This window comes from Cyprinus carpio, chromosome B21 (assembly GCF_018340385.1).
Source record: "Cyprinus carpio isolate SPL01 chromosome B21, ASM1834038v1, whole genome shotgun sequence".
Taxonomy (NCBI): domain Eukaryota; kingdom Metazoa; phylum Chordata; class Actinopteri; order Cypriniformes; family Cyprinidae; genus Cyprinus; species Cyprinus carpio.
Window position 1 is genome coordinate 8,085,456 of NC_056617.1, and position 23,191 is coordinate 8,108,646.

A 23,191-nucleotide genomic window follows, 5' to 3' on the forward strand; every position below is an offset into this window, starting at 1 on the left:
TTAATATTTCTGTAAAATAACAATCATTCACCAGAAAAAGATACAAAGAAACAATCCATTCACCAGGGATGGTCTCTTTGTAAAAACCACAGTTGGCCAAGTAATAGTCTGATGTTGGGAAGCTAAAAAAGGCCATTTTTACAATTATTGCTCTTGGAAAACTTATCACCATGTTGCTAGGGTGTTGGTGGTGGTTGCCAGGGTGTTACGATCTGGTTTACTGCAAGTTTAAGACATTTTTCACTTGTTTTATAACCAACAATGAAGTTTAATACTTTTTTTGTAGTTGAAATCCCTAACCTTAAGTATAAACTAAAAAGTATAAATTCATAACGGTGATGCCTGCCTTAGAAGGAAACACTATTAAAGTGAACTGAAAAGAAAATAAATCCTATTAAAGTTTGAATAATCAATGTCGCTTTGTTGTTCGAGTTCCATACAGTTGAACTTTTTCAGGATTGACTTGAAGTTAAATGAAGTCACTGAAGACAGTCAACATCAATGACATACTGAATGATTAGTTTTCTGAATGTTACAGCTGCTATAAGTCAGGTTCACAGTGAATGGCATTTGAAATTACATAGTTCAACGGAATGGAACTCATCTGAAAAGATAAGAAAAGGCTTTTTTAAAACTCTTTTACTCTAAACTTTAACAGACATGTCGATGAACAAGAACAACCTCCATTTCAACCTTGTTTAATCCAAAAAAGTGTTAGATATTTTCTTGACAGTTGAAATAGACTGTCAATCTTAACTAAGATAAGCTTTTTCTGTGTGTCTTAAAAACATTAATTATTTAAAATACAAAACAAAGAAGCATACTGAGTGAGCCAGGTTTAGGTAGTCATAACTTTGCTCTGTGATTTGTCTGCTTACTTTTTCTATCCCATGAGGAGTTGGGGGACTATCACACTGGCATGCAATGTCCATGCAATGTCTTTCAGTCTCATAACACACCCCAGGGGTGCATGTGGATCTCTGTCCAATGAGACACTCAACTATACTCCCATATATTTCAGAGGACCATCTGTCTCCAGGCACCCATCACACAGATCCAGTGCTGAAGTGGTTCATGCCTAATGTTTGTGACAGGATAAATCTACCTGATGCACCCTGATACAAGGGTCCAGCACATATCGGGGTCAAATTTAAGCCCAAAATAAAAAATAAAAAAACAAGATTCACAATATAATTTTCTGTGAATGTTCTGTGAAGCTGCTTTGCAACAATGTACATTGTGAAAAGCCATATTTAACTAAACATTAATTGAATTGAAAAAGAAATTATATACAAATTAAGATTATAATTAGCATTGTATTTGAGATAATTAAGCAAATTCTTACCAAGTATTTTATTATTAATAGAGGAATGTTTTTGTGATAATATATATATATATATATATATATATATATATATATATATATATATATATATATATATATATATATATATATATTTCTTTATTTTTTAATTTGTATTGATTGATTTTTTTGTAAATTGTGGAAGTTTTTAATAATCAAATTCAGTAAAACAAATACTTTTTAGAACAAAAAATGCTTTAATGATTTATATTATTTATATTTAATAATGTATTTCGCTATTTATATTGAATATATAGCAATTTAGCTTTTGTTTGACTGTTAGCATAAAGGGTGGTTATCCTCTGGAAGCAGTAGGAGTAGTAGTTTCTATAAGCCCTTGCAAAGGTCAAAGGTCAAGTCATTGGGTAAAAGTAGGTCCATCCTCTTCTACAAAGGCTGAATGAGTGGAAGAGTTGAAGGGTTGTGAGTTTGGAGTTGTCCGTGGGGAGGTTGGGGTGGGGTAAAGTGTATGTTTTTATAAATATATAGACTGTCCCCACCTGGTCACGCTTTGCTGTGATCTGACGAGGGAAACCGATGAAAAACCATGCACATGTACACAAACATAGAAACACACACATAATAAGCCGCGTCACAGACATAGAATAAGCAGTAAATGCAGATTAAATGAGATCAGAACAGAAGAGAGCTGTCACTGAGTGGAAACACTGTGGAAGGACGAACAGCAAAGAAAGATTAAAAAGCATCAAAGCAACTCCAGCGCAATAAAACATTACAATAATCAAAGACATGATGCAGTGAGGGATTATTACTGTTTGTTTGTAACATCTCTGTAAGATAAATCACTTTGAGTGGTAAATATAGAGACATCGCAACGTGGAACTGTGATAAAAATCACAAAAGTGAAAAGGTTACAGACTGGCAAATGTCACACACACAAACACACACACACTATAAGAAAGTACATGCATGAAGGTTCATGCAAGTCCTGGTGATAGATGCTGATTGTGTACAGCAAGTAACATATACTTAATTCTTAAAAATGTAAAAATAAAAGGTGTATAAGTCATAACTATCTTTTTCTAAGTTACATATTATCTTACAGCAGTGAGTGTCATTCTATCTTTCTTACAATTACATTTAAAATATGCATTATGTTGGGCTCCCTTATGAATACAGATTAAATAACGAACAACTGGCAAATAATTTATTTACTTGCTGAAATGTATTGAGTTTAAAAATTCATGCCCAATCATGGTCTACAGAAGTGTAGTTTCACAAATCTTGCCAATGTGTTGCACTGGTCTAGCGATTCCTTATACACACAAACACACACTCATACTCAGGCAGATACACAGGAAGCAGGTAATAACAAATGCATACCCCATGAAGCTCCTGAAAGCAACGCAAGCGAGAAGAAAGGACAGGGCAGATAAAGAAAGTGTTTGTGAGAGAGATAGAGAGAGAGAGAGAGAGAGAGAGAAAAAAGAAAGACAGATGGAGAAAGAAAAAACTAAATGAGAAACATTAAAGCCCACAGGACACAAGCTTGCTATCAACCACTGCAGAACAGCACAGGAGAGAGAAGAAGATACAGCACAGTTAAAGAGAGACAAACACAAGTGAATCAGAAAGAGCAGAACACGTATGAGATACATTTATAAGCAATATTACACACTGCATATATTAAATTTAAACAAAGAGTCAGAAGTGTCTGTAGCTGAACAAATGCCTAGATATGCTGTAGTGCCACCGTTGGAAGCACAGGTGCCAACCGGAGATGATGGACAATTTCTGCGCTACTGAATAATACAGCTGCAAACCCACAAGAACGGCTGGTCTCAAAAGCCGAGCAGTTTTTTATCACCACTTTTTCAGCTATTTTAAAGCACCCCAGGGTCCTTCTGGTAACTGTAGAGGTGGAGAGAGACAGCTGAGCATCTGCACATGACAACTAAGAGGATTCAGCCACATTCAAACTAGACCTTGCATTTATTACACAAATCACACACACGCTGTCAAACCGAGCATGTGAAGAAAATTTTATCCACTGGGCTTTATAAAATACATTACTGTTGTGGGTGGGTGGTTACAAGGGCATTGGTATGAAGGAATTTACTTTGTGGCTCAAGCACCCAAGACTCCAAAATATTCTGGTCTCTCAATATGGCTCAGGTCCCTACTTTAAAGGAACAGTTCACCCAAAAATGAAACTTTGCTGAAAATTGACTCAGACCATCCAAAATGTAGAGTTTGTTTCTTCATCAGAACAGATTTGGGTAAATGACTTGTTCACCAATGAATCCTCTGTGGTAAATAGGTGCCGTCAGAATGAAAAGTCCAAACAGCTAATAATAACAACAATCACAATAATTTGGCTTCTGGCCAAACTACCAGACCATGATCCATAACAATGCTTCCTTCAGTGAAAGGTTCCATCCCCTGTAGTCCTTTCACATCAAAATCTATGTTTATATTTGTTTTGAACTGTTGTAAACTGTTGTTACATTTGTAAACAGTGCTTAGTCTGTGCATATTTCTCTCCTGATTCAGACAAAAGGACTTTTTCCATTGGAGAAAAAGATGACGTATAGCATCAATAGAGGCATTAACTGATGTCATGTGGTTTACTTTTGGATTATTGTGATGTTTTTATCAGCTGTTTGGACTCTCATTCTGACGGCACCCATTCACTGCAGAGGACCACTGGTGAGCAAGTGATGTCATGTTAAATTTCTCCAAATCTGTTATGATGAAGAAACAAGCTCATCTACATCTTGAGGGCGAGTAAAGTTTCAGCAAAGTTTTATTTTTAAATGAAAAAAATCTTTAATGGGAGCCTATTTTATTTATATGTGATCGGATTTTATAGTTGTTTTATCACCCATCAGTTGGAAATCATAAATTCATTCAACTAGAAGAGTAACAGCACATTTAGGAAATCATTACTAATTATAATGGGTGGATCAGGAACAATAAGAATTAAAAGCAAACTGCTGGGAAATGTGTCTTCTCTGCAACTGTCTGGCTCAGCTCCTGTGGGAAATACTAAACCCGAATCATTAGCACAAGTGTGTGCGCTATACACAATCCTATTATGAGCTTAAAAAAAACAGATGCACGTTAAACCGTTCAGTTCTGAAGACCAAACTACGCACAGATGCCACACTTCCCCTCATCACAGAGCTCCATCTCACACCAGATACTAAACAGCAGACAGTCACATCCTGTTTACGTCACTTTCGACTGAATGCTCTCTTGCTGGATTTGAACTGACAGTCTGCTCTTCTGACCGCTCTGTCTGCTCCACTCTGACAGAATTACAAAAAAAAGCCACTCACGAGCAGGCGAAGGCCACCAGAGCACCGGTGACTACGATGAAGTCCAGTATGTTCCACGGGTCCCTGAAGTAAGACCCAGGATGCAACAGCAGCCCAAGATCGATCATCTAGAAGGGAGATGAAAAAAGTGGTACAATTTCTATTGAGCAAGGATGCATTAAACTGATCAAAAGTAACATTCATGATGTTACAAAAAGTTATATTTCAAAATATGGTGTTCTTTTGAACTTTCTAATCAATAAAGAATCCTGGAAAATAAGTATCAGTATTAACAAAAAACATTATGCAGTACAATGTTTTCAAGTTTAAGTTTAAGTTCAGGTTTTTAAATTGAATACATTTGATTTTATTTACCTTTATAACCATCTCAAAAGTGAACACACCAGTGAAGACGTAATCTAGGTATTTCAGCACCTGAGCCAACCACGAACAAGAAATAAGCAGTTATTTTTTTGTATTTCTGCAGTCCCACAGAGCGTCTGAGCAAATGAAAGTAGATGATGCCATAAATAATATAAAAATCTCAGCATAAACCATAGTGTTTGGCCCCACTGCAGCTATGATTCAGCGAGTAATTCAATAATCTCCAAAACAGAACAGACATGATGTACATTGTATTTTTTGAAAGACAAAAATAGATGTTTCAAATAAATTCTCCCTTTCATTCCTCCCACATGAGCAGCTGGGAAATATTGGGTGTAAGCAGCGATTCACTGGACAAGCCGATCAGGCGCAGTGAATCAATTGGAAGGAAAAGACAGTGGACTATGGGATTCTTGCAGACATGTTTACACGTAATTCTCTGTAATTCAGAGAGCAATGTTTAATAAGCTACGCTTATGGGCTAATGCGAAATAAAAATATGGTGCAAAAGCCAGTCAGTGGGGCTAGTGACAACCCTCAGCGTGACAGTTCAGACAAGGGCTGCCATACTGCCCTACAGGACTGTTCTTGAGTTATGTAAACACCACTGATTTCATAACTCCAGATTACAGTGAAAGACAGTGACAACGAGATCAGTGTTTGCTGGATTTTATAGATAACATTGAATAAACTGACATTATTTAAATTAAATGAAGAGTCAAAATTTTTTATTTACAAATATTATATACAAAAAAATAAATATTGGCTTTTTCAGATTTGGAAATGACAGATTTGAGATTTTCCAGGTAGGTCTGTGTGTCTTACATCATTGCGCGGGGCATTGGCCTGCACAGGGTCTTCAGCAGCGAGAGCGATGCTGCTCATGGTGATGACTGTGAGGATACACATCTCAAAATACCTTAGGTTCACCACATAATGACACAGCCGTCTCACTCTATGGAGACAACATGAAGAAAGAACACTTATTCACAATATTTAGCATGTACTGTACATTAGAACAATATGAAAACTCTGAGCAATTTAAAGCAAGTAATTTATGTGATACATATTTAAAATCTCTTCTCAAGACTTTTCTGCAACATAATAATTGGGGTTTAACTCACGGGTTAGTTGGACCGAATACAAACATGGAGCTGTATGGCAGAATGTGTTTGGGCACATTCTGATTTAGCTCATCAAGATCCTTCTTTTCCTCGTTCAGCAGTAGACTGTCACCATCAATGTTGTTCACTGTCAAACAGATGATCATTAGAGCAAAGATGAGGAGAGAATGTCACAAGTGTCAAATAAATATTAAATTCTGGATTCTTATAAGCGGTGCTGATTATTTAGTTAGTAGATAATACTTAAAGGGATAATGCAACCAAAAATGAATATTCTGTCATCATGTATTTATCCTCATGTCACTCAAAACACTTTTTCCAATGTGGAACATACAAGGAGTAATTTAGCATAATGCCTAAGATGCTGTTATGTTGAACTTATTTTATTTACTTATTTGTTTTTATTAGGGTTGCATGGAATGTTTGCATTCACTGGTGACAGCTTGGACTAATATCATTACTCATTATTTAAAAATCACTAGTCGAATTATTCACTTGATTTGTTATTTTTGGCAAATTGTGCTCATATTATTCAAGCAAGAGATTAAAGAATACTTACTGGGAATGACTGTAGTCTCTCCTGGTGGGGCAGTTATGGTGACTGGAATGTTGACTCCAGTTGGGCCCACTCTGGTGCTGTTTTTTAGATTATCTTTGTCTTCTGGCTTCTCTTCAGTTGGAGACTGGAGAGGGCTGGTGGCTAGGCTGTCTGTTCCTGTTGGTCTGCCCCTGTAATATCAAAAACCTATTAATCTGAACGAAATATATATAACATACATACACAATATATCTCAAAGTGCTGCCTAATGCTTTGTGAAGTACATGCAGATCAAAGCAACAATGAAATTGTAGGAAAAAATGTCATGTCTGATCATGCACTCAATGTCAGTCTATTCTGGATGTATGTGGCTTCAAAATGTCTCACGTAAAATTATGAATGACAGTGCATTATAAAACAAAACATCAAAGTAATGTCACTTATAGTTATGAAAAACAGACTTTTCAAGCAACACATTAAAATATGTTATTTAAATTCTAAAGCAATAGACATACTGTTTAAAATGAAGAAAAAAATATTTGTACACTTTGTGGTTATCAAACATTAGTGGAACATATTGAGAGCTCATGTGACAAACTATACTGTTGGTTACTCTGTTACACCTGTGTGAACTTGAGGAGAACTGACTTAATAAATGCACTAAAATCACCTTGGAACAAACTGTTTAAAAGACATGCAAAAATGTTCATAATTGTGAAGTTTTGAGAAAAGCTCTCAAATAATTTGTTTGCTGCTGCCACTTGGTTTAGTATTCTGTAATCTTAATGCAATTTTTAAGTATGGCTTAAATGGACAGTCCAAAACAAACAAAAAAATCATTATTATTTATTCACTCCTAATGTCATTCGTATGACTTTCTTTGTTCTGTGAAACATATTTCAAAGAATGTTGGAAACCAAACCATTTTGTTTCCCATTGACTTCTATTAAACAGTATGGACAAAAAATAGGAACGGAAAGTGTTTGGTTACCAACACTCTTCAAAATATCTTTGTGTTTTGCAAGAAAAAAAATGCATACAGGTTTTAAATGACATCGGGGTGAGTAAATGATGCCAGAATTTTTATTTTTGGGTGGACTATCTCTTTATGTGTCCAGTTAGTATTTGGAGCCACCATGCTGTCTGAGAACGTACCTGTGTTTTCCACCGTTCTCCCTGAATTCTTCCCCATCCAGTGTGGACTGGGCTTTAACACGTGGTCGGTGTCTTCTCCTCTCTCCATTCCCTCCTTCGCCCTCTCTGTGACCTCGTATCCTACCCTCCCCTCTGCCTCCATTACCGATCGTGCCGTTGCCATTCCCGTTGACCTCTCTGGATCGGCGAGAATGGTGGTGTCTGTGTTCTCTCTCCTCCACCCCTATGCACTCCTCAGGAGAACCAGCCATGTGGTGGTTACTGTGTCCTCCATCCTGATTGCTGCTGTGCTCCAGGCCGCCCTGGTGCTCTCTGTTTCGGCTGTGGTGTCTATGGTGCCTCCCCTCTCCTGCATCTCCGTTCTCTCCTCGACATCGATGGTGCTTCCTAGGATGGCCGGAGGACAGCTGACAGTCTGGAGTGTCTCCATCTCTGTCATTCCTAGAATTGTCCACAGTACCATCTCGGTGCTCCACTACCAGCGGCCGATCGTGGTGGGCCTTCATGTCGGGCCGCAGATGGAGCGCCGAAGACACGCGCAGACGCTCTTCAGGGTCTAGTTCGTTGTAAAGGGCCTCGCTGCTGTTGCGCAGGTTATGTCTACGCAGCTGGTTGGTGCGCTGCTCCCATATGGACATCTTCTGCAGTGACCTCTGCTGCTCTTTACTGAGGGACAGAATGACATTCACCTGAATTACACACATCAACTATGTACTAACTCCGATAACACCCACATCCATGAGCCCACCACTGTTGACCACTCAAAATCATGGATCATGGATAAAGTGATAATACACCCACAGAAATTAAAATTCTGTCATGATTTGCTCACCTTTATGTCAGCCCAAACTTTCTTTCTTCTGTGGAACACAAAAGAAGATGTTTTGAAGAGTTTTTGTAACCAGACAAATTCTTCAAAATATTAATTCCCAATGACATCCATTGTGTTTTTTGTCAATACAATGGAAGTAAATGGCAACCGGAACTGTCTGGTTACTAATATTCTTCAAAACTTCTTCTTTTGTGTTTCACAGATAAAATAAAGTCCAAGGTTTGGAATAACTTGTGATGACAGATAAATGATGACAGAATTTTCATTTGGGGGTGAACTATCGCTTTAATCTTCATGATATCATGAGAGTTTGACTTTAGATGAGAAGAAAAAGAGTAAATATAAGAAAATAATTATGATATCTGATCTGCGAAATGCATGAAGTGACCAGGTGTGAACAGGCCCTATGAGAGTAAGTAAAAGACAGAATTTGCACTTTTGGGTAAGCTACACTTTTAACAACATCGGACTCTCAAGCACTGGAGTGGAACAGTGGTTGGCACAGATGTTTCTCTATATGCAGTTTCAGTATAATCTGTATATCATGCTCTATGATTCATGCATTTCACTTACGTCCAACAGCAAATGCTGTTCCATTCTTAAGAGGGGACAGAGAGCATTATGGGACTAGAGGGACTCAGAAGCTCTAATGATGCGCTAATAACATATACTAGTAATAAAAACCACTAAAGTCGAACAAAAATAATAATAGCATCCTGAACAGTGTAACTATACCTCACAAAGCGACGACATGGAGTGTAGACATAACTCCTTAGAGACACATTCAGGGTCGCACAACACAAAAACGACAGACATGTTAAAGACAAACAAGGACATTATATGAAAAGAGGTCAAGAAAGAAAGAAAGAACAACTAAAGAGAAAGGAAAACATAACACAGATGAACCCATAGATTTTAATATACTTTCAAGGCACCAAATGATTATGTGGTTTCTTTATGAAAAAAGTGCCATTCTATCCCTTGCATGCACAAACACAGACACTACAAAGGCCATTGATCCAAATAGTCAGTGAAGCTTGCAGACAGCACACCCAGACTGCTCTGTTTAGCTTGGCCTTCATTCATATTGGAAAATGTATCTGCTATCAGAAAGATAAAATCAAAGTGCTAGAGACTCTCAGAGCCTTCACTTATATAATACATCTATCTAAGGATAAAGACAGATCATGTAAAGGAGAAATAACAAGTTTCAAGTACACATACACAGTGTAAAATAATCAATCTTATCTAATGGTTTAACAATATTTGTGCGCTTACTAATTAAGTATAAAATGTCTCTGAATTTCTATCCTGACCTAGTGTTAAAAAAATACTAATAAAAACAATAGCTAAATAAATAAATAATGTATCAAGAGGTTTTTATTCAAGTGTACATAATAAACCATTTTTAAATGTAAATTTATATGACACTATAGCTTACCTCTAAAAATCAGTTTTGACCATATTTCTTTCTTTCTTTGTGTGTTTTCGGCGTGTCCCTCTGTCTTTATTCTCTACAAAAATATCTATCTATCTATCTATCTATCTATCTATCTATCTATCTATCTATCTATCTATCTATCTATCTATCCATCTATCTATCTATCTATCTATCTATCTATCTATCTATCTATCTATCTATCTATCTATCTATCTATCTATCCTAACTGTAGCAACCACCCAGTATAACATAGCAACTGTTTAACAACAATCTAGCAACCATCTAGAACATCTAAGCAACTGTCCAGCAACATGCCAGCAAATATTAACTATATATAACTATATAACCCTTAATATTTTTGCCCAAGTTTTTTTTTTCAAACAACAGAACAGACATTTTTTCACACAACATTCTTGTCAAGTCAACATTCAAAGTTTGCCTTGACAAACTTTCCTTTCCTAGTTCTAACTTCATGAGTTTTGTTGTCTTTAAAGAGCACTGAAATAAGGAAATCAACCACTAACCATACTAACACCAGACATGCAGACATGCATGGCTGTAGTTTATTACAATGTTCTGGGATGGACAATGTTGATTATTCTGATCCTGTATGAAAGAACTTGTTTACTACTAAAAACTGATGTTATAATCACCCCCGAAAACAATGAGATGAGCTACGACTAAAAACACAGAGAGGGAAAATCAATGAGAGAATTAAAGCATTAAGGAGATTGGAATAGATATAGATGTAGGCATAGGAATAGGAGGAGAGGAGAGGAGAGGAGAGGAGAGGAGAGGAGAGGAGAGGAGAGGAGAGGAGAGGAGAGGAGAGGAGAGGAGTGGAGAGGAGAGGAAGGGAGGGGAAGAGAGAGGAGAGGAGAGGAGAGGAGAGGAGAGGAGAGGAGTATTGTAAGTGAGAGCAGAACTCACGGTGAGTGAACGCTGCAGACTGAAGACCTGCGAGAGATTGCATCTCGATTTTGCTTTACAAAACTGCACATGCGAAACAAAAAACAAAACAAAAGAATGAGACACAAACGCAAATGAAAAAAAGTGCAGAGGGAGCAGATGGCAGTCAGACTGATGTCACTCTGTCTGTCCACCTGTCCCCTGTGTGTTTCAAATACAAGACATAAACATTGGTAACACTTCAGTAAAGGACACTTTAAACACTGTACAGACTGTGGCCATGGAGAATGTCTGACTTTTGAAAATGCATAAAACAGACATGAAATTAATTTCAAAATAAATCCCAGAAATTCTGGCCCTCCACTTCAGTGTCACCAAAATATAAAGCTAACAATACGTGTTAAAAAAATCACTCACAAGAAATTAAAGATCTTAACAATAAACAAGCTGCATTACAGAAGTGCAAAGTTTGCAGTTTTGTAAATAATACTCTATGTAATATTCTATGTAATAAAATTAAATGTTAATTATAAATTGTTTTAAGAAATATTGAAGTGGCAGTTGCAAAATATAAATTGTAAAACTTCATGTGCTCTGTGAACGGAACAAAAAGAAATGGTTACACATATGAAAACAAATAACAAATGTAAATGAAAGTAGAACAACCAGAAACAAAAGACACATTCAGACTTGTTTTCTTAAAACCTACTGCAGATTAACATCACTCAATGTTCAAGTAAAGGCACTTTTGTACAGAAGAGGTTTATTAGACTGACTGACTGACTGATTGATTGATTTTAATATATTAAATTATAAACATCTTCAATTTCATGCTGAAAATATAAATTAATAAAAATATTACTTTATTATGTGTTATATATGTATTTAGGATGCATAAAATCCTTTTTTTTTGTTTTTTTAATGTTTAAATATAATTTCCATTATTGTCATTTTCTGTGATGCATGTATATACACTGTTGCATGAGGTTCATAGACAAATTACTATAAATAAACTAACGAGAGTGTGAATAGGCCAAAAGTGCCAATACCTGAAAAAACACCCCTATTCCACAATATTTCATTTGAGGTTTATTTGCCTTGCAGAATCTTTCAGGCAAATTAAGCATATGTAAAAGACATACAGTATGGCAGCATAATAACTATCTCTGCAGACAACATGTAATTAAACATGTAATAACATTGATTTAATATAACATACAGTCACCCTAAAGCAACACATTCATGAAGAACAGACTACACAGAGCAGGTTTAAGGGGAGGCCAGGGTCACACTGACATTGACTGCACAACCAATCAAGCAATCACAAAAAAACTTGTAACAGAGAAGTAACAAACAACAGCTAGCTGGATAAGAAAACATACAGGGAACAAGAAAAAAACCCCACTTACGCTGCTATTGAGATGTTGGCAGCAGACATGGGGCTGACCTCCTTCACCTCCAGGGCCTTCTGAAGAGCCATGTTCTTCTTCGCTGCCTCCTCTTGTTCCTCTTCATCCTGAAAGCATGGACATTGCAGAAAAGAGACCACAGGATAAAAGTAACATTCATCCTCAAGGTCTTTTGTGTCAATGTCAGCGTAATAACAAAAAAACTAAACAAAATGATCATAAATCAGGCGACAGTGAGCTTTATTAAGGTCAGATTACCTTTGTTAGCTCCTGTGCATTGGCAAGGTTATCCACAGCGATGGCCAAGAATACATTGAGAAGTGTGTCTAGTTATTATCAGGTTAGAGAACTGTTTCAACTGTATTTCATATTGCATTTCATTCAACATACATTCGATTTTAAACTTTTATTTCAATTTAGCAATATTCACAAGAAATTCAATTTAATTTAAGCTGTGGAAATTTGTTTTATCTACTTTTTCCATTAAAAGGTATAAAAAAAATGTATTTAATAAATGAACTTCAATATATTTACAGTATTTATTTTAACAATTTTCTGTGCCTCTTCACTCTATGATTTTCCATATAGATGTAGATTCATTACAAATTGTCTTATCCCTGATGCCCCGAACATTTGAACAGATTTAGGACAGGATACAGTTTCCAAACAGTGTAAGAACAATGAAGTAGACTGAGGAGAACATTCCACCCCGGACGCCACCCTGGGACTCTATCCCATGATACATCACTGCATTCCAATCCTCTCCTGTCAAAATCTGCAAGAGGAACAAAACAGATCAAGCACACCAAACAGTCTTATAGTTTAATACATGAAAAAAACACATTAAACATTCATAAGGCCAAATTAAAATAAAGTATACCTGGAAGACTGTCATTATGGCTGCAGGGAAGCTGTCAAAGTTTGTAGTGGGAGTTTCATCTTCGAAATTAAACCTGGTTGGGAAGAGAGAGAGAGCTTCAGCACACTTGCGGTAAAGCAGGCTTCAGAGGTACACAGAAGATTTGGATGTCACTTCTGGTTTGCCTTAATTTCAGAGCCGTCAAAACAAAGATACTGAGTTACTAGGATCAAAATTCTGTTTCATCATCATTTGTACCCTTGAGCATGGCACTTATCATCAGTAATTTGTGGGCTTGAATGTTAAGAACAAACAGAATAAGTGTAACATTCACACTCAAATGAGATATGGATTGTTTTTGGTCTATTCTTATTTCTTATTCAGGAAAATAGGAAACAGAGAAACCCTAATCTTTATCTAGGAGGGCTTTGGCACCCCTGTCTTTCATCTCAACCACCTAAAAACTGTAATAATGTAGGTGTAACAGAAAAACAAATGCTTTTCCACCCACAAATCTGTTGAAATCAAATCAAATTTAGCCATATGCCACCATTTCTGATATACTGACAAAGAGTCTGTCGAGTCAGACTCAAATTCATGACCTCTTGCACATGAGGCAAAAAATATTTGTCCTTGCCTCAGTTGAAATGAACAGAAGGATCGGTTTTCTTCTTTTTTAATACATCCCTATCATTCTCTTCCTCTTTCTAGCATTTTATTTTTAGATTTCAGGGTTCTCTTTCAGTCCTGCCATCTTTAACTCTCTCCAAATTGCCTTTCAGAGTTAAGGCCTTCAAGGGAAACACAAGAACACAACGGTGACTCATCCATTCACAAAGGAGATTCAAAGCACGCTTGCATTCACAACAGTGAATTATGGTGGAAAGGATGTATCATTCAGTCCTGGATTGTTGTGGGATGTGTGCATTAGCTTTGCATCATAAACATAAAGAGGTTTCCAACAGAAACTGCAGTACAGTAGATGCATTATTGCATCTTTGCGTAAAACAAAACACTGTTTACTCACACAGTATAAGAAGCTTAGAATATGCTTGATTATACAGAACTGTAAATGCAAAAATTTACAAAGAATAAAATTGATTTCACTGAGTAACCAGTGAGGAAGCATCTAACAGTTTTCTGAAAATGTATTTCATACCTACAAATGCAAACACTTACTTCAGAGAACAAACCCTCAACATTTCTCTGAAACACAAGGAATAAAACAACCACTTCACTTCACACAGTGTTATAACAGGCACAGACAGGGTCAGGGAACTCAATAAGCAAAGACTAAATTAGAAAGTCAAACCACTCGAATGTTCATGCTCGTACTCTGCAATCCCCTCCAAAACTCCAGCGCTTTCACCAGTAATCTGCATGACAGCAATTTAACAAGACCTTAAAAACACAGTCAACAAACACAGCCAGGTGAGTTAATACCATCAGACCCTGCAAGCTTTAAACTCTGATTATGTCACAGCCAATGGCAGATGTGCATGTACACTGACGTTACAACATGCACAAGACGACCACCTATCAGAACACATCGACACGAATGAAGATCATAAATTCTGCATGTGTCCAATTAAAAGTGCATGTGAGCTTTATTTTGTTTGGAAGGAATGAATGATGTGTTGGGTTTGATTTCTGATCTTATTGTTTATTATTTTTTTCTTTTTTTACACACTGTCTGTCTGTGATGTCTAACGGGCATTCACACAGAACAAGTTGGATGGAGTGCAACGAAATTGCGCAGAACTCACGTTTATATCACACTAATACTGCAATGCTAAAATAAACACTATGACTACACTCAAGATTCATCCAATCACATCGATCCATTGTGCTCAAGGGATCAACGTTTGGCTGGTTAGCAAAAAAAAAATAAAACATAAAATAAAACAAAAATGTCTTTGAAGGAAAAGTATTTAACAGATACAGTTTATAACTGACTGCCAGCTGCATTATATTGGTTACGTGTAGCCCAATGCCACTAAAGCGTGCCAGCAAGAAGACACACTGCATAATCAGCTCAGCAATTCTCTGAGAGTAGAGATCTAAATCCCTGTTGGCATGCCGGATCACTCTCTCTGCTCACAAGAGTTGGCACAAGGGCAGAGGGATTACAGAAAAGAAGGGAGTAGATGATGGATAGATGTACCAAAATTCTGACAGAAAATGCATTTGTAAAATTTAAATGATGTGAGATGGCAACAGAAGCAGACTAAATAACAACAACAACATTTTTAAAAATAATAATAATAACAACAATAAAACATTTAAGGGCTGTGTGTATAGTCTATTTAGCGGCTATATAGGAGAAGAGTAGTATGTCTGAATTCACAGTATTCATAAAATGGGAGGCAAAATGATCTACTACTTCCTGCAAGATTCTGAATTGTGCATTGTGCTGAATTGTGCATCCAATAGACACTTTACTATCCCATGACGCCACAGGAGAGGATTTGTGAATGGCTGTGAAGCAACACAACTGACGCTGGTACAGTAGCTCAAATGACAATGATGAATGAATGGTTGAGAAGTAATTACTTACTAAAAAGTATTTCCATATTTTTGATGCAGTCAGTGTCCAGGAAGGCTGAGGAAAATTCGAATTGCTTCTGAACGACTCAAACTAAGACTACGTCACCAAAACTGCACTTGACAGCAGGACATGTTTTACAACCCCATTATAAAAATGAGACTGTACAATTAAGCACATGTTGGTGACCAGTTTTGTTCATGGATAAGACAGCAGTACCCCAGCAGATGGAGCCTAGGGCTGATCTCAGTCTAACAGAAGACACATCAAACTTGCAGTCATGCTTTAGATCAGCTCCAGAAAACTGATCTGACGCAGATGCCACAGGGATGTTAATGAAACTTCTATCAGAGCTTCATGTAGGCCTGCTGTGGTCATAAGGCATTAGGATGCATGCAGATTTACAATTCCAGCCTGGCACAGTCACTTTATAGTGACTGTAGTTATGTGAACCATGAGCATTTTAAAAGGTTATGCAAAATGTGAAATAATGTTTGTTTGTTTTTCAGCAGAAGAAATAAAATTTCTTTCTTTATCAGATTAATTAAAGAGGTGGAATGGAACAGAAAAGCCTAGAATGATGGAGGATCACTCACTGGCCCCCGAAGAGTTGCATGCCTAGCAGGGCAAATACCACGATGAAGAGGAAGAGGAGGAAGAGCAAACTGATGATGGACTTCATAGAGTTTAACAGTGAAACCACTAGATTCCGCAAAGAGTTCCAATACCTACAGAGAGAGCGGGAATTAACACAGTATACAGAAGTTGCCAACTCACTTCGAAAGCATCACAAATAAGAAAAAATACCATGCTACCATGTGTATGTATATTCATCTACATACTTGGTTACTTTAAAAATACGGAGCAGGCGCAGGGCTCTCAGAACACTGATCCCAAAAGATGCACCAGGCTGAATCGCTGCCCAGACCACCTCAAATATACTTCCCACAATTACCTGAGAATGTAAATAAAGATTCACTCAGTTATACAAGTTCATTTTTTGTAGACTCTCATTTAAATGAGCAGATGGCCATTGTTAAAATAGTATAATTAACTAGAAAACACAAAATATATCTGGAACTATGACATTTGGAGTGAATGGTAAGCTGGCTAAGTCACAACTCATGAACAGCCCTGTGGCGATTCAGTGAACACATAGGTATCACAGTGGCTTATAATGACTGACTGGATGCAGCCCCACGGGGTCGTCTGAATCAAGTGTGCTATGACTCACCCCAAAGTCAAAACAGTTGAACGAGGAGTGAAAGTAGTTTCTGGGCCCCAGGCCGTACATTTTCAGAGTCATCTCTGTCAGAAACAGACCCAGGAATACAAACTCTGCCAGGTCTAACAGCCCATAGAAATGAAAGGAGAGATTAGGTTATCTGTCAACAACAATCTTGACTATATACTTATAATATAAAATAAATTAAATTAAAATGTACTATTTATTTAAATGTATTTACTGTATATCTCAATATGTATTTATTTTATTTGTTCTTAAATTGCTAAATAGAATTTGTTCAATCACAAGATCAATCAATAAAACAACCAAAATATAATAAAACAATTTTCAGTCATATTGAAATAATTTAACAATACACAATGTATAATAAACATCAGTTTTTCTACCAAAACATGTTCATATATGCGGTGTTGCTATTGTTAACTAAAATGATTAAATATCACTTTGGTAATTGAAATGAAGCTGAAATAAAATAAAATAAAATATAAATTTTACATAAATAAATACTACATTAAAAACTTAAAATTAGAAATATTGCATTGGCAACTCATTGAATTAAATAGGTGGAAATACTAAAATTAACTAAAATTAGAAAACGGCAGTGTCTGTCAACAGTCGTGGGAAGGGCCTGTGCAACGTGACATCACTTTGCCATGAATTTGTGAACGGCTTGCTTTGAGAAAGTGCTTATGATTTGCGGAGATTTAAAAAAAAGCACTGGGTGGATTTTTATCATTATAGGGTGGTTGTGTACACACACTGCCAAGACACATTTAAGTTCAAACACCATGTAAAAGTTAAATTTGCATCCAATGTACCCTTTAAAATATACTATTTAAATGTCTGTCTTAAGTATTTCATGTCACGAGTCATGAGGCAAGGAGAGATTACGAGCTAGTCTAATGACATGCTGTTTAGGAAACTAAATAGCCAAAAAATTCCAATGTTTGACACAGTATATGAATAAATGTTGTATTTGCTTTGCTTACATAGGGCCTTGGTGAGCCACTCAGGCTGGTCGTAATGGACAATGGCCACACACATCGTGTTCAATCCCACCAAACACAGAACAATCCAGTAAAAACTCTGTGCCTTCACCATCCGCCGGATAAAAAAGCGTATCCTCTTTTCCTTTCGACGAATGTATGAGGAGCTATCATTCTTACTGCTCTTCAGGCTAGCTCGAGCAAAAGGGGATCCAGGTGGTGCTAAAGAGATGAAAAATACAGGGAAAATCCTTAAACTCTGATCATGGAGCTACTACTGTAATTTCATTTTTAATGAAACCACTTGCAACTGGTTTCATTTGGTCCGCTCTGAGCAGGGCTCAACAAGTAACAGCCAGCATGGGAGACAGGCACGCTAACAAAAACAGTATGCTTCATGAGGTCAGGAAAATAAATGGCAAACAATTCCAATGTTTTGACAAAGTATAAGAATAAATGTAGTATTTGCTTTGCTTAAACAGGGCTCACAGCATAGTCCTTACCAGCTAACATCTGTTACGTTTGAATAACAGAGAGGAGAATATAAATTGTATAAACTGTTAGACTGAGACAGACAAGTGTTTAAGATTATGAATTATTCTATAAGCCTCTTAAATTTCAAAAACAGACAATTCTAACTAATATAGTCACATGATCCTACTTCCCCTTCTCCATTTTACCCACTTCTGTTAAAGGGCACAATTATCTCAGACACTAGATACACATAACAAAAGAGTTTCTGTAGACGTTTCCAGTTATTTACCAAAGGAAGTGATTTTTTTCTTTTTGTCGATAGCATGTAACTATATGGTTAGGCTATTTGATTATGCTCTGCTGAAGAATGAAGGCTATCTGAAAAGTAACAAAAGTGTTGAAGTTACATGCATAACAGCAAAATTACCAAGTGTTCCTGGAGTTGTCAAGGCTTACCAACAGAGGAGATGTCTGTGAAATGTTCCTCTCCCTCTTCAGCACTGATGAGGTCATTTCGACCCTTCCTGGTCTTTGTTCTTTTCAACACTGAAAACAAAACCACAAACACACACAAACAAAGCTAATTATTACACCAGTTATGAGAAACCTTAAATTCCTCTTAAAAAAGGTGTCAGGAGACATTGAAAAAAAAACTTTTTAAAATAGTTTTATTTGATTAACTGCTCACTTATTACAAAAGCAACATACGTGTATTTGGCTACAGTAAGGAATGTGTGCACACCACAGGCCTGATCTCATGGTGACTCATCAGCACACAGTGATCGCTGAGCACTAGTCCTGGGCTCTTTTTCTGCCCCCTCACACTTTCACCTCGTCTCTCTATGTATCGCCTTTTCTCCAAATGAACAGATCCAGTCAACACCATTAATTTCAGCTTGAGAAAGAATGGCTGGGAATCACAACATTAATCCCTTGCTTTGTGCCATATAGTGAAGATATAAAAGACAGATATAATGATATTATGTTGTAAGATGAGCAGCTGGACATAATGCAATCACTACTTTATCTGATTTGCTAAATTTACATTGCTTATATCCATTTCAATTCTAAAACACAAAATATAGCAATTTAATGATGATAAAGGGAGATTTTATTTTGCCTCAAAAAATATCTCTTTGCAGCAAAGACTTGCTCATCCTGCCAAAAATGTAGTTAGATTAGTAGCATCACTACTTTTAGCTAGTTAGTGCCCATTTGAGAGTGTGTAACTAATCCAGTTACCACAGTTGTCTTTAATCCCTGTAATTACTTTTGGCTTCCAAAACAGCCCAAATTGACAGGGATTATGGGCCTTGAGAAAACAGAGGCACTGGAAGCAGGAAGGCAAATTACAACAAACAAACAAATAATAAAAAAAGGTTATATGTAAAGTGACTTTTTAAGAGTCCACAAGCATGTAAATACTCTAAAAATACAATAGAAATTAATTAAAAACCATAAAACTTTGGATTTTGACTGAGCTGTTTTTGAACAGCCTTTGTGCAGCATACACCTATATTTGTGCCCAGGTGAAAAGATCATTGAAACGCAATTTTGCCCCATAACAATGCAAAATTAAGGTCATGTATGAGGGCTCATGAAATGAGAGGTCAAACCTTCCACTGACCTGGTTTATCATAGGATATTATGATAAACCAGTCACATGAACCCTTGCCCTCTTTTCACCTGGGTTGTTCTGTTTCCTCTTGTACCACGCACCATCCAGAGGGGATTTCTCCTCAGCATTCTGATCCTCCTCTGCCAGCAACACCTCCTCTGTAACAAATATCAAAGAGTATCAGTAAAACATACCATGTTCCATGCAATCAACCAAATCAAAGCAAATTACACAATTCTATATTTCTAAAAGTAATTATCCTGTGTTTTATTCTAGCAAACAAACTTCTAGCAAACAAAATGTATAAGGCAATGTAACGATGAAGAACGTGGAGTTTATACTAACCTGCCTTGCATATCCATTCCAGGTATCCGGTGAGCTCTCTCTCAATCTGCTGCTGTCTGCGGAGCTTCAAGAACTCCTGCCTCTTCTCCACTCGCTCTCTTTCTTTGGCAAATTCCCTAAAACCAAACACACACACACATATGCATTTCTGCACTGAAATAATATGAACAGTAATCAAATTTTAGAAAGTGCGGAATGTGCTAGTTAATACCTGGGCTAATAGATCTAAAGTCAAAAATTTAATTAGGATGATTGAATTAATGGTGGCAAGAAACAGAGGTGAATACTTCACTCTGAAAGTATTTTCAGTGAGTGGAGATTCATTGTCTGACAACACCAGTGTAGATGGAGCTGATCATCTTTAAACTCTAATGCAAAAGTATTTCTATGGCTGTGGCATCCAACAAATGATGCTGCATCATCTGGTTATGACACAATAAGCATTACATCAAGTTCTGTGGGGGTAAATGAACTGAGTCATCAAGAACTCAGGAAAGTGGACATGGCAAGGGAACATGGAATGTGGTAAAGATTATATTACATAGACACTATCCAATGCATTTCACATAAATTTTATTCCATAACAGATTACAAATGATAATTTTATAACACAAATAACTGCACAATATTATCACCATATTATCATATTCCATATATCAAATTAAAACAGCAATATTAAGAGAAATAAGACACTGGAGGCATCCAAAGATGAATTTAGGCTGTCAGACCAGCCATCATTTGTTTACCAGCATCCTTACCAATCACTACATTACATGTAGAATAAGAGCATTCACCTGTCAGTTAATTCCATTTAAGTCATGTTGTTGCTTCAAAAAGCAGATCACAATCTTTTCAGTATGAAGGGATGAAGCTGTTTGTAATGGGTAATTTGTTTGGGGGTGGGGGGGGGCATAAGGGCCTGTGGACAATGCCAGAAACAGGGAGAAGGCACAAAGAAAAAGATAGAGAAAGAAGAATGTAGGACTTACCCTGATAAGACACCCAGGACAAGGTTAAGCATGAAGAAGGAGCCAATGATGATGAGAGGGATGAAGTACAGCCAGTTCCAGGTGTTCCCCGAGGCATCATTGGCCTGTGCATAAACAAATGCAGCGAGTACTGTTATAGGATTACTTCTTTTGCCTATTGTATTTGACTGCCATACTTGTCACAATACACCAAACTTAAATCTTTCAAAGTCAGTTGAAATGTAAAATCACTTATGAATCCTAACACTAAAATTAATTCAACTATGAAAGCAGTTATACTAAAAAATGAATAATGTCACTCATGTCATAGATTTAAAAACAAATGCTAAATAAACTACATAGTCATTTGGAATTAGGGAGATTTTTGCATCCTCCCACTGTTCTTCACAAGAGGCCCAAGGCAGACACTACAGCTCCAGATGAAGATGGACCCATGTTTCAAACGTCAAGTGAACATCATTTTTACCTTCATCTCACTTTTGAAGTAGGTTGAGGCAAGCAATAGAAATCAAATATTATTAAATATATAAAAATAAAATATGAACAAAAATAACGACTTGGAATAACGAACTTGGATTAACGAACAAAATGGCACCAGGGTGACGCGGAGGAGGTGAATTGTTGAATAAAGTGGTTATTTTTGTTTTCTTTGCGCACAAAAAGTATTCTCATAGCTTCATAAAATTACGGTTGAACCACTGATGTCACATGGACTGTTTTAATGATGTCCTTACCGTGATCATTTTAATGATCGTGGAAGTACCCTTGCTGTCTATGGGAGGGCCAGAAAGCTCTCGGATTTCATCAAAAATATCTTAATTTGTGTTCCGAAGAATAACGGAGGTCTTACAGGTTTAGAACAACATGAGGGTGAGTAATTACTGTTATAATTTTCATTTTCGGTTGATCTATCCCTTTAATAGCTGATCGAACCTACTTTGGCAGCAATGACTTCAAGTGTGTGTGTGTGTGTATATATATATATATATATGTGTGTATATATATATATATATGTTTATATACATATTTATATACACACACACACACACACACACACACACACACACACACACACACACACACACATATATATATATATATATATATATATATATATATAAAATAAAATAATTGTTGCTGAATCTCACTGGTGGTCCTTGTACTCTTAAATTACATCCATATGAGACTCTTCAAAGTCATCAAAGCAGCATAGAATAATTTTGTCCTCTCCATACTGTATTTGCCATGCACTCTCAAACCCAGTTTGATTTAATTGATGTTTGATTTAACACAAAAAAAATTTAAGATTTAACACTCAAAAGTAACTCCATAGGGTGTCAGCTTTTTGAAGGACAATCGATTCTGCTTTAACATTAAAGAAAAAGAATGACCAGATGAAAAATGACATTTGTGGCTAAAGAGAATACACTGTTTTTTCAGTGTCTCTCATTATTCCTGCAGGTTGCTGCTTCTGAGACCTACACTCCTAATTAAGCAACATTGAGGTATAAGCAGGAGATATAAGCTTTCATGAGGGAGGATGGGAACCTGTGTGATACTGACTACTTAGGGAATTATGTTACTCTGGAATGCCAAAGTATTCATCATTTCAGAGTGTAATTTCAGACAGAATATAAGTGACTTAGCATCTACAAGCAAAAAAAAAAACAGAAAAAAAACATGTACAAGAACA

At 36.6% G+C, this 23,191-nt stretch overlaps 1 protein-coding gene across 23 annotated transcripts in view; it reads right to left on the reverse strand.

Moving 5' to 3' along the window:
* The window catches only part of cacna1bb (calcium channel, voltage-dependent, N type, alpha 1B subunit, b), a 99,464-nt gene that overhangs the window by 29,203 nt on the left and 47,070 nt on the right, over positions 1-23,191 (reverse strand). For 7 of the 23 annotated variants that reach the window (XM_042747731.1, XM_042747732.1, XM_042747733.1 and 4 more), the window contains exons 7-27: positions 21,499-21,602; positions 20,510-20,625; positions 20,233-20,322; positions 19,003-19,092; positions 18,076-18,294; positions 17,075-17,187; positions 16,683-16,795; positions 16,437-16,568; positions 13,317-13,389; positions 13,094-13,211; positions 12,695-12,762; positions 12,437-12,543; positions 11,049-11,111; positions 7,846-8,511; positions 6,712-6,881; positions 6,153-6,279; positions 5,854-5,983; positions 5,020-5,079; positions 4,666-4,772; positions 2,708-2,719; positions 1,864-1,884 (exon numbers count right to left, since the gene is read on the reverse strand). In XM_042747731.1, coding sequence (XP_042603665.1) covers positions 1,864-1,884; positions 2,708-2,719; positions 4,666-4,772; positions 5,020-5,079; positions 5,854-5,983; positions 6,153-6,279; positions 6,712-6,881; positions 7,846-8,511; positions 11,049-11,111; positions 12,437-12,543; positions 12,695-12,762; positions 13,094-13,211; positions 13,317-13,389; positions 16,437-16,568; positions 16,683-16,795; positions 17,075-17,187; positions 18,076-18,294; positions 19,003-19,092; positions 20,233-20,322; positions 20,510-20,625; positions 21,499-21,602 — 2,699 coding nt within the window. The remainder of the gene's footprint in view (positions 1-1,863; positions 1,885-2,707; positions 2,720-4,665; positions 4,773-5,019; positions 5,080-5,853; positions 5,984-6,152; positions 6,280-6,711; positions 6,882-7,845; positions 8,512-11,048; positions 11,112-12,436; positions 12,544-12,694; positions 12,763-13,093; positions 13,212-13,316; positions 13,390-16,436; positions 16,569-16,682; positions 16,796-17,074; positions 17,188-18,075; positions 18,295-19,002; positions 19,093-20,232; positions 20,323-20,509; positions 20,626-21,498; positions 21,603-23,191) is intronic. The other 16 variants (XM_042747736.1, XM_042747737.1, XM_042747735.1 and 13 more) reach the window with 9 other exon arrangements.